Source organism: Cucumis melo, chromosome 5 (assembly GCF_025177605.1).
Source record: "Cucumis melo cultivar AY chromosome 5, USDA_Cmelo_AY_1.0, whole genome shotgun sequence".
Classification (NCBI taxonomy): domain Eukaryota; kingdom Viridiplantae; phylum Streptophyta; class Magnoliopsida; order Cucurbitales; family Cucurbitaceae; genus Cucumis; species Cucumis melo.
Genome location: NC_066861.1, coordinates 5,055,613 through 5,068,576, shown reverse-complemented (window position 1 = coordinate 5,068,576; position 12,964 = coordinate 5,055,613). Strand labels below are relative to the sequence as shown.

The 12,964-nt window shown below is 28.7% G+C and overlaps 2 protein-coding genes across 2 annotated transcripts; both read right to left on the bottom strand.

Annotated features, from left to right (window-relative positions):
• Positions 1-6,249: 6,249 nt before the first annotated feature.
• On the bottom strand, positions 6,250-6,711 carry LOC103502868 (transcriptional regulator SUPERMAN). Its single transcript, XM_008466983.2, has one exon. It carries the CDS (start codon positions 6,709-6,711, stop codon positions 6,250-6,252), a length of 462 nt encoding a protein of 153 aa, XP_008465205.2.
• Positions 6,712-8,637: 1,926 nt separating this feature from the next.
• Positions 8,638-10,152, bottom strand: LOC103502862 (serine/threonine-protein kinase BLUS1-like). The gene has a single exon (XM_008466978.3). The coding sequence runs from the start codon at positions 10,150-10,152 to the stop codon at positions 8,638-8,640; it is 1,515 nt and encodes a 504-aa protein (XP_008465200.2).
• Positions 10,153-12,964: the final 2,812 nt, after the last annotated feature.

Sequence of the window (12,964 nt, the reverse complement as noted above, 5' to 3'; positions counted from 1 at the left end):
GATTTTAAATTTTTCATGAGATATTTTTTACATTTTTATATGTATGAGTTTATTCTAGAATATATCATAGAAAAGTTAAGAGGAATAGAATCAAATATCCATAGAATTTAGTTACTATTAGAAATTTAAACTTGTTTTAAATGATTAAATGCTTATATATAGCTTGTAAATTTAATTTTTTAAATTGTTTATTGAAAATTTGTCAAAATAGAAAAAATTATCAACTATTTACGATTTCATAAAAAAAAATCTAGAATAATAAATTTTGGTTTTTAGTAGTTTTTTTTTTTTTTATGTGGAGTGTAAATAGTTTGTTTTCTTTTTCTTATGTTTGAAAAAAATCCTTGTTTATATTTATATAAATGTCATTTGATTTACTGGTTTAGGTAACACCTACATTTTATGCAATAATTATCACATCATATGTTGTGACTTGACAAACTTTTCTTACTTCTTTGTAAACATATTATTTCTTCTTTAGTGTAACTAAAATACGATATTGAAAAAAAAAATGCATCTTAAAATACATTCAAATGTTCGTCTTTTCGATTTTATAGAAATATCAACCAATACATAGGCTTTTTATAGATATTGTTGATATGCTCTATAGAATTTTCAACATTTCCAATTAATTAGTTTAGACTTCAAAATTTTCACCCTAATTCTATGTTCAATTTTATAAAAGGGTTTAACGATTGTTTAAGATGACTACAAATAATTAATTAATAACAAATGTGAGAATTTTGGACCTTTGACCTAAAATATTAAAAAGATTAAACATTGTCCTATATTAACAATGTTTTAGAATTTCTCTTATTTAATACAAGGAATAAATAACTTAAATATGCACAACTCAAGTGATATAAACTATGACGAAAAGTGAACTTGGTTCGATAGTATTAACATGACTTTTCATTTTTAAAGGTTGGAGATCATTAAAACATTTTTTGTTATCTTACGTTAACTTCAAAGTCAGAGATTTGATCACTCGTGTTACATATATATAAAAGAAAATAAGAATAATAATAATAGTTGGTAGTAGATTAAAGGAAAAAATTAAATGAAGAAAAAGAAGAATATTATTTTTTTTTGGCAGTTAGTTAATAGAAGTTTAGTGAAAGCCGGCTTTAGAATGAAGTGTGTATGGAAACGACATGTGTGTGTTTGTGATGTGAATTCAACTGCTCAAGTTGCTTTCGGCTGTGTCAATTGGATAATTGATTTCTCAATCTTTCCTCTTTTTTTTTTTTCTTTCAATACCAAATCTTTCATTCTTTCCATTTCTTATCTCTTACCCACCATATTATAAACAAAAATAAATAAATACAAATGTCTTCCAGAAAAAAAAATTATAAAAATGAAAATGTTATACTATCCACAATAATTTTTCAATTTCAGATGTGTTTAGCATATATTATTGTTGAATAATTCTAAATTATCAAAAATTATTGATGAGAAAACATTTTAAAAATATGAATTCATGTTATTATTATTTATGGAAGTCCGAACTCTCATTAGTCACTTCAAAAGAAATTTTATAAAAATTGTAAATATGCTTCATTTATTTCGTTTTAAAGCAAATATCAATATGTATCTCTAAATTTTTGGTTGTATCGTTAAACTAATAATTGTATCAATTTAAATCTTAAACACTAAGGGTTGTATATCAATTTAAATATTAAACTTTCATAAATGTATCAACCTAAACTCTGAATTTTCATACATGTATCAATTTAAACTATCAACTTTTGTAAGTATATCTAGTAAAGAATAATAGATGATTTAAATTGATAAATTCATATAAGTTTAGGATCTAAATTGATATACTTGATAAAAGTTTAAGGTCTAAATTGATAGAAATTTCAAAGTTCAAAGTTTAAATTGATTCATTTATTAGTTTAGAGTTTAAATTGATACAAAACTCAAAGTTGGTATAAATGGAAATTTTTCCTAAATTTTAGAAAACTACTTTTATTATCTAAAATTATTCAATAAGTTATACTAACCTTACCGAACCATAAATTATTTGATAGGTATTTAAATATAAATTGATTTTGATAATAATAATAATAATAATAATAATAATAAGCTATTTCAAACCTAACAATGATCGCTGTTTTAAAGATCTTAAATGTAATTAGGATTACCGGTGAAAGGAGCATTGAAAAGAGCGAATAACTAAAGACCGAACAAAAATGAAATTATAAAATGTAAAAGCAGTAAGAAAAAGAGAGCTGGATTGAAAACGATAAAAACAAAAGGAATCTTATATTACAAATTGGTCCAAAATGCACACGATCCAAACATCGGAGTTGTTTTTTTAAATTACATCTCAAATAATACTAAGGTCAATGTGCAGTAGTTAAGCATATGTATACCTTTTTGTTCTTGTTTTGTTAGGATTTAGTATAATAAGAGGTGCACTTTTTTTTAATATATATATATATATATATATATATATATATATATATATATATGAATGGTATTGCTGTGTGGTGGTTGTAATTTAATTGTTGACAAAGTCAATGTGTTTCTAAAATATAAAGGAAATGTGATCCCATTCTTCATTGTCCATGCAAAAACCTCCAACAACAACAGACACTTCTTCATTTCTTATATTCTCTTCTGACAAATGGAGCCAATCCCTTTTGTTTGTCAAATTATTGTTTTTAGACTAAAATCACAATTTTTATATAATTTGAAATTTCAAACTTAATTGTTTGATATCCTTTCTGTTACTTGTTCTTTTTTTCATTTTTTAAAACTCAGAAACAAAAATATGTTTGATAAAATTAGAAAATATATATATATATATATGTAGAATTAAAATATTAAAAAATTATAAAATCTTACATTACTGAATATAAAATAGTTTGTGACGAAAAAACTAATGCAAAAGGTAAAAAAAATATTATTTCTATTTGAAAATCGCTAAATTTTATTTTCAATATTATTTCAACTATAATATAATTGTTATTCGTTTTAAATGAAGGCAACTCAATTATAATATGATGTAAATGTTATAGTTGTAAATTAAAATATTAAAGTGAAGCTAAATGAACGTTTTAATAAAAAATATTTAAAATTTTTACTTGATTCAAATTCAAATGTACCAAAAATTAAAAATAAATTTAAAATAATATGTAAAGTTAGGAAAATCTTAAAATATTAAAATTTAATTATTTTGATTTATGAATTATTTTTGGAACCAAGAAGATGTAGAGAGATGTAACATTGCATTATGATGACCTTGGCTAGCTAGTACACTATATGGGAAAGGATGAGCCTTGGGACTTAACCTAGAGTAGAGAACAAGTCAATTAGAGTCACATATGAGATAAAATACACGTTTCGAATGACAACTTTAAAAAGTAGATCAAAATATGAGATGGAAACTTAATGAGGTTTTTTTCTTTCCTTTTTAAGAGGGGAATGGATAGAGTTGGAGGCTCTCACCTATTTTATTGAGACCATACCACAATGCCTAAAAATAAAGTGGACAGGCTTAATATTGAGAAATTTATATAGTATTTCAAATAAAGACGATCTTTTGAACCAAATGGCTTTGGAGGTACTATGTAGATTTTTTACGGTCCACAAAGGTATCTCATTGATTCAAAATTTGGAGATGGTGACTCATGATACTATTGAAACTAATAGTAACTTTAGGAGTTCGTACAAACATTCAAAAAGGTTGATTAAAAGAAGGGTTCAATTTAAAATGGTAGTACACTACTCTCTTTTTTGGTATCATGATTTCTAGATGTTATATGGCAAAATTCTTGAACACAACGTAGTATATATATCGCAGTAAATCTAGAGCTTAAATTACAGGGATACACAATTTAGGTTAAACCACGTATTGAGTCCACGTATATTTATTTTAAGTAAGAATGCAGTTGGTATGCGTTTTCTCTGTGTTCTATTTTTTCTATTACTTTCTAAAATAATATGATTTTGAAATCAAAATTCAAAAGTCTTCTAAGAAGAAAAAGAATCTAATTTCATATAATTTCTTGTAGAACCAATTTAAACAAATGTAAAAGCGTGGTAAATGACAAATTCACCATCTCAGCAAAGGGCCAACAGCTTCAATAAACAACTTTCTCAAATGGAAAATATTTTGTCATTTTGCTGAATGTGTGTGTGTGTGTGTATACACTTTTGCAGCTGACTTTTCAACCCTTGAGATAATGACATTATAAGTATTGCAAATTTAAGCTACATTAATAGCATATAAACTACGCTACAATAGTTGTCAATAATGTCTTGGATCATTCTAATTATTTTTTTTTAAATAATATTTTTTATTTAAACTTTTTTAATAACAATGATTTAAAATAAACTTTGCAAGAATGTTTCAAAATTTTATTTTGAATGATCGTAAAGAAAATTCAATTTTCTCTAAAATAGCTTTTAATTTAAAAATTAAATACTTAAAAAATTAATCTAAACACCCTTAATATATGCTAAAAAAATAATTTTACTCACCTACTTGGCCGAAAATAGAATTGACTTCTTAAATTATTTTGTCTTGTTGATTGCACTTTCAAATTTATTACCATTTAGTCCGTGAACAACAATAATTTAGTAAAAAAATATTATGAATTAATTAAATTTATTAAATTTGCTACACACAGAAATTGATAAATTGTTAGAAATCAAATTTATTTATACATAGACTATAAAGAGAAGGTTATGGTATAGCAAAAATAATACTTTAGTTTTAATGAAAACAATATGGATAAGTGCTAATTAAAAATGGTTACAAATTATAAAGGTATTGGAATTAAATTGTTACCAACTAAGATTCTTACACTAAAGTTATATACGACTTTTACACCTCTTCAATTCACAAAATAAACACACAAGTTATATAAATATGGAATAATCCGAACACAAACTAAAAGAAGCAAAGTTATAGAAATTAATATTCCCCAAAGAATACAATAATGTAGGAAATTGAATTTATGAAGCAGAGGCCATGGAGAGAGGTAAAAGAAAAAGAAAGGGTAGTTGGTGTCATTTGGAGTGAAAAGTTGATTATAAATTTTGAGCATAAAAAACCCAAACCCATAAAAGCAAAGAAGGGAAAGAATGATGCTTAATGGAAACCCAAAATTATTGGGAACATGCAAAAACATGAGATTTTGGTTAAGAAAACATAGGGTAATGAGGCTGCCATTGTATGCATTGCATGTCATTTTCAAATGCCAATGTCTTGTCTCTCTTATCATGCATTACAATTAACACAAATAGAAATCAAATTGTGGCGTCCAATACAAACCCTAAATACTTCTTCCCACAAATTCTCTTTCTATATATATATATATATATAAAAGAGTTTATTCCTTTCATTTCTAATCTTCCTAGTTAAAGCTAACTCTAGTTAAATAATTCTTTTTATATTCTTTGGTTTGATAGCCAGTATAAAATTTTGGGAATGCTTTTTTAATTGAAATGGAAGGAAAAGAGAATTATTCTTTGTGATGGTAACACACATATATATATATATATAGTGGATTTCTTTTAGGTGAGTGATAATTTTTTTCCGAGGTCAAAGTTTTTCGGGTAAACTTTTATGTTTTCTAGTTTCTTTTTAATTTTATTTGTTTTACTTCTATGGTAGAAGAGTAAGATCATGTGAGTACTGTAAATAGATTTCAACAGAAGATAACGATAGAAAATAATATAGTTACAATATATATTCCTTTTAAGCCATCTTCTTCTGAGTTTTCTTATGAAAATTTTGTAGAACTTTAGATCACTTTTATTTTGTTATTTATTTTTAGATTTTGAAAAATAAGCTTTAGCAGACCCTATTTTTTTTCAATTTATTGTCCACTTTTTTAGGTGACTTCAAAATTCAAGTTATTTAAAAAAAATAGTAGTTTTTAAAATTTTATTTGTGAAATTTGGACTATAAATTTAAATGTTATTTTGGATAATATTACAATAGGTAGCATGTTTAGAATGATAATTAAGTACTATGTAAAGAAGCAGTTTTAAAAAATTTACAAATATCCCAAAATCTATTAATTATATTTTTTATTTCGACAAGTTTTACTTGTATTATAGATATTTACTAGTAAATTGTACCAACAAACTAATAATTAGAATGTTTATTACGGGAAAACATTAAGCAAAATTACCATAGCGATAACAACAAAATATATTATAACACTCATTTTGGGAAATAATGATCATAAAGAAAGTTCATAAATAGTTAGAGCCAAAATGTTAGGTAAATTAAAACCCTAATCTAAGTTCCAAATCTATGTCATTTGAAGTAGCAAGCAAAGCAGTCTCCTTCTTCTTCACAAACTTGTTAACCTTTTTCCAGATCTTACACCCACCATCTGATTGATCATCAGCTTGTTCACCATGAAAGCTTGAAAAATCATACAGTTTAAGAAACTTAATGGGTTGAGATGAGGATCCGAGAAAATCATGATGATGATCATCATTAGTAGCCGAATCCAATGGCAGAGATCTTCTGAGCTTTGCTCGGTCCCGTCGATGAACATTCATGTGGCCACCAAGGGCTTGTGCAGATTGAAATTGCCTTTTGCAAAAGCCACATGTATAAGCTCTTGAAGAAGCCCATGGAAATTCAACAATAATCTCTTTTTCTTTTTCTTCTTCTTCTTGCTTTCCTTCTCTTTTGTTGCTATGTTTGCTTGAGGCTTTAGCTTTAAGTTGTGGCTTCATTTTGGGTTTGGTTATAATTCTAAGCTCTTGACCGCCGTGTGAGCTGCTGCTCGTGGTGATGCCAAAACAATTACGACTCTCCTTTTGGGAAAGAGATGGAGAAAATTTTACTTAAAAGATAGAGATGAGTATTGAGATTCTTATACTGAGCAAAGGTAGGAGGGGATGCATATATAATGTTAAGCATTGGATAGATATATAGAGAGAAAAAGGTGTAAGAGGAGTATGCAATTTTGTTAGATATATATTACTTTCTTCATAAAATCTAGATGTGATAGGCTAGGGTTACGCTTTTATTCAAATGGTACTATAATATACTTGGACCCTAGTTTTTAGCCAAATAACTTCTGTAAATGTTTCTTTCAACATCTTAACTTAATTAATTAATCTTTAATCTTTTTTTTTTTTAAGAAAGAGGATATTGCGTAAGGAAAAATATACTTACATAGATACCTCTCTGAGATAACATATGTATTATATGTTTGTGCATTTCTTGTCGATTGCGTCCAATCTTAATTTGTCATAAAATAATACATATATTTGTGCATTTCTTGTCAATTGTGTCTAATCTTAATTTGTCACTTTTTTCTAGAAATATTTTAATTCATGTATAACAAAAGTATTATGCATAAATGTGAGTACATCAATATTGCTATGTCGATCGTGTATCCATTTCGAAGAAGAGTGCATTCGACCATTTGGATCGGGAGCTTTTAGTGGAGTCATACACTTTGTTCACAGCTACTACAATCTCACTTGCAATAAAGGGTCTAATGAGAGTCGTGTTCATATCGTCTAAGTTCATTTAAGGGATGACATTAAGAATGGTAAAGATGCATGCTCACCCAATCTACAGGTTTGAGTTATTCAACTACTATGGCTCTAATTTGGTTTGCTCTCTTATATAAAATACTATTGCTGTTTGTTACATACACATTTTTTAGGAAAGTGTTTCTTTTAAAAACATTAAAAATATTTATATATATACAAAAATCATGGTATTAATCTTTACCTTTTAAGAAAGATTAGTAATACTCACACAGATTTTATAAACTCAAAATGCATTTACCATACTTAGCTATTCAGGGGATCAGATTGGAACGAACATTTAGCTTTAGAGCTAAACATTATTTCTAATCTGAGGTTAATAGTAATATATGATGACCATGTTGATCACTAAACTCACAAAGTATAAATTTAAACAAACAAACAAAAAAAGCCAAATAAACCCCAAAATGTAGAAAATAATTAGGTCAATAGGATCTCAGGAAAAAAAATGAACTAATTATATAATTGGTTTAATATTTTCAGAAAAAAAAAAACAATTGAAGCTATGGAAATTGGTATATGAGAATATATAGATCATATAGACGTGATTGAGAAAGGGAAAAAGATGAAGAAGATAGATCATGTCATTAGTTAATGTACTGAAGAAGGAAAACATCCATCAGAGAAGAACAACACACAAAAGATTACTGTCTTCATTAATTTAGATTATTCTAGGTATAATTAAGATTTGTAGCCAATTAGCTGACTCTATATATTACTAAATAGAGCTCTCACTTTTTTAAGGTTCTATTCCCCAAATTCTAGTCTTTAATCATACTGCTCCAAACACCTTTTAATTACCATCTCTTTCACTCCTCTTCTCTCACATCCCAACAAAATTATTCAATGAAACCGTTACATCCTACCTCCTCGAGATAAATACAGTTTTAAAGATAAATTAATCACAAAATGACTAACCCCTTTAAATCAATTCCTTAAAAAAAACATTTTGAATCAAAATATGTACGAAGAAGAAGGAGAGCCATGAGACTTAGTGCTGCGTAAATTGTATGTCTTTTATTTGTATTTAGTGTATATGCTAATACAGGAATAGACTAAAACACAATCTCACTATATGCTAAGTACAGTGCTAAATCTTTACATAGTGTTTATTTGTTCAGAAGAAGAAGAAGAAGAAGGATATTCTTTTTGATCATCGTCAGAATCAGGAACTTTGAGCTTTAGAAATTCATATTCTAACTCTAGTTGAAAGTACTGTTCTTTCTCAGCTTTCAATTCTGTCTCTAATCTTTTGATTTCATTACTCATTTCCGACTGTTTTTCACTCAAATAACCAACATGATTTATCAGCATCGAAACCATCTCCCTTTGTGCATCAATATTACCTAACACTGAAGTCAACATTTTCACTAAACTTTCTTGATCAACAATCTTCTTCTTCTTCTTCTTCTTCTTGCTTGATTCACCACTACCATCACCACCACTCATCAAATTTTTCTCTATTATTTCAAGTAAAGATGGCGTATCATCAACTTTCGTGCTGCTCTCTCCTTCTTCTTCTTCTTCTTCTTCTTCTTTTTCAAATTCTCTTATGGTTTCACCACCAAACCTAACTCTTTTCCCTAATGATTCGCCATCAGGTTCAAGTTCAAACAAAAAATCATTATAAACCCATCCACTAATCTTCGTTATCTTCTCACTTTGATTCTTCAATCCCTCATCATTATTCATAATCCCAATGATTCTTTCCTTTTCTAGTTGAAATCTTCTATCAATTTCAATCACTCCTTTTGGAATACTCTTGAACAAGAAATTATTCGCATTTTCCCCTTTCACCACAAATGGATGATCCAACAAACTCGCCGCTGTCGGCCGTTCCAATCGATCTTTTAACAGGCAAGTTTTCACAAACTCCTTAACAGCATCTCCAAATATTCTTCTGTCACCACTATTTCTTCTACCCGTCTCTGTTTTCAATTCGTAAGGAAACCTTCTTGAGATATTCAAAACTTGTGATTCAAGAATTCTTGGGTCTATAATTGGAGGACCACCCCAAGTAACTTCCATAGCTAAAACACCAACTTCCCAAATATCTGATTTGAAACTATATTCATCATCGGGTGGAACCCAGTAAGGAATTGAAGAATCACGATCAATTTTATTATCGGCAGAGATCATAAGGTCGAAAACAGATAGCTTAACAGTGCCTTGTGAATCAAAGAAGATATTACTTGGTTTAATGGCTTTATGAACAAACCCCATTCGGTGAAGATAAACCAAAGCTTGAAGAACTTGGGACAGAAGAATGGAGGTGAATTGATCGGGCATACCTCTGGGAAAACTGTGGGAGAGAACGGATTGTAAAGGTCCGGCTGACATGTAGGGCATTACGATCCAAAGACGGTTGTCGTCGGCGAAGAAACAACAATGCGGGCGAACAATATTGGGGTGGTCAATGAGCGTTAGTGAAGTGTTTAACAAGTTGGTGTCAAATATGATTTGGGGGGTTTCGATGATTTTGATGGCGACGGTGACAGTGGAGGAGGTGGATGAGTCTTGGGAGTCGCATTTGGCCAAGTAGACGGCGCTGTTGGGACTAGCACCGATCTGAGTAAGGATGGTGTATTGGTCTGAGGTCGTAGGAAACGGCATTGAGTGAAGTAGAGGACGGCGTGGCGTAGAGTAAAGAAAGTAGAAGAAATCGGAAATTTGGTGAGTGAGAATCACTGAGCATCATCGCTATTTATAATCGAAGTTTACAGTTAGAAATCTTAACAAATTTAGAGAAAATGATGGATTCAGTTTCAACAAAATTACTGAATTCCACAGAGTTGGGCTTTTTGGGCTTGGGCCGGTCCATATACTTTTCATTCCCCGGGCAACCCAACCAACTGAATTCGTTATGGGCAAATCATGAATACAAAAGCACCCAATCACGTGGGTAGCACACATTCACAATACGAAATGCAAAGACCAGCTTTTAATTAATTTTTCCAAAATGGTTTCCTTTCGAAGGCAATAACTAATGGAAGTTCAATATTTCAAGACTTTCATTCCTGTAATGGCACATTTAAAATTCAAGGTTTATAAAGAATATTATGAATTACATGAAGCTGTAACAATGCATACAAAAATTCCTAAAATCAAGGCATGTAATCATGAAAAACATTCAATTTCTAAATGGAAATTCATAAATACCATTTAAATAGTTTGGTTAGGAAATAAATTAATATTACGATTTTTCTTGAGAATAAAATGAAAAGGTTAGTTTGGTCAAATTTACAGATAAAAGATTTCCATGAAAATAATTCATACTTTGGGACAAATTTTATAGTATGGAAAGAGCTTTTCTGTGTAAAATCCTCTTGGTTGATTACCTTGTGTCCCTCGTAAGTACAGATGTATTTCAAAGTACTTTGTTCTTACATCAAAGACGCCACACCACTAGAAAACTGGGATTAATTTAACAATACAAATTATGTGTCATAAACGGTTTTTATGACACATATTTTGTGTTTTCAAAGCCAAAGTAAAGATAGAACATTTAATGACATCAAAAAAAATATTATTAATATTGTTTAAACGACATGGATTTAACGTCGATAATCAATTTCTCCTGGTATTTACCAATTATCACTATTAATTGGATTTTGACACAATTAAATTATCATAGTTGAGGTCCAAATTAGTTTATTTTTGTCATGTTTTTGTTGTTGATGATAGTTTTGTTGTGTTATGGATTGACTTTTAGTAATAATTTTGTTGTATTATTATTGTTTATATATCGAAAAAATTTCAATGTCGTTATTTTTTAGATCACAACATGGTTTTTACAGTCATGTAATTAAATAATTCTACACTTTTTGCTATAAAAAAAATAATTATGAATTGTCATGAGATATGTTTATCTTGTTATTTCTCATACAATTTAAAAAACAAAGTAGTCATACATTTTAATTAAATTAATCTATATATTGATAGTGCAAAGTTAAATAATTACATTGTCAATGCAATATTTAGTAAAGGTTTTACAAGAATTCATTACATAGAAATACATGACACATATCTTAAAAAAAAAAACCAACAACATAACTATTTTGACATAATTCTATGCTCTACAGATTCTTGGAAAACTTGCAAAACTATCGAAAATGAATGCTAATTACAAGCCAACATTGAAGATTTCTTACACTGTAATTTTTTACCTATAGAAAATGTTGTAACATTATCCAAATTAACAAGCACACACGATTAGCATAATAAACACACAAAACAACCTATAAATACATAGAACTCAATGTAAACCATAAACATTTTAACAGTAAGACTATAGGACAATAACATAGCAAACTTATCAAATCAACAAAGTTTCAATTTGAAAACAACATAGAAAGTTCAAGAAATATGTCTAAGTTTCACCTTTAAACAACGCATCTTTGTGTCCTAGTGCATTCCACTTATCTAGGTGCATGATATTGAATACAAAGTTAATAATAAATCCTTATCCATTTTTCTTCTTTCAACTTTATATTTGCGAAAAACTTCACCCACACTCAACATTCTCAAGAAGACTCAATTACTAACCGTGTTTAAACGTATTACCACTAGCAAATTATAAAAGAGGCAAAGTATAACCAACAACAAATCTCACAAGTTCTAGAGATATATAAAATCAACAAAATTAAATTTATTGTTCTTTTTAGAGAATTAGAAAATTGTAATTCATAGTTGGATTGCAAATGAGAATGAAAACAATAAACTTATTTAGCTTTTTTCACTCCGGCCCCCGAAACTATAAGACAATAACATATATAGCAGAATTATCAAGAAGTAAGCTTATCAAGACAAAAAAGACTAATATTATTCATATTCATTTGAATTGTATAATACAATATAATATGCTCATTTCAACAACTTGTTGCATTTTAGATAACACAAAAAAGGTTTTCTAAATAAAAATAGATTTTTGTGACACAATACAACCTACATGTCAAAAACTAGAGTTCGATTAAAACTACCAGCATGTATTTGGGTAGGAAGGTTACCTACAGCCAACTTTGAACTTTGATAGTACACTACAGGGTTCTCCACTAGTTGGTCAACACAATATGATAGACAAGTTATATAGTTCTAAGAACACGTAACTAATACTTCAACAACTGAAATGACTGAAAAGTAGTTCCTATGTGTTGGGGATTGCACGGCGACTCATTTTTATAGTTAAAGATTTATCAACTTCTTAATTATATTCCAACATAATTTAGCAAACACAAAAATGTCTAAACGTGTTCACCTCCATCGTCGAGCTCTTTTTCAAGATCAGATGTGCAAATGAACATGTAGATTCCTGAAAGATCCACCTCGCCTGGAAGATTCTCCGACGAGACAAAGTAGGAGATGGGAAACCATCGAAAGGACAGGGACATGAGCCAAATGAAGGAGAACAAGAGTTCGATGAAGGTGA

Coding starts and splice junctions, on each gene's coding strand:
- LOC103502868 (XM_008466983.2), bottom strand. CDS start 6,711: ATGAAGCCACAACTTAAAGCTAAAGCCTCAAGCAAACATAGCAACAAA.
- LOC103502862 (XM_008466978.3), bottom strand. CDS start 10,152: ATGCCGTTTCCTACGACCTCAGACCAATACACCATCCTTACTCAGATC.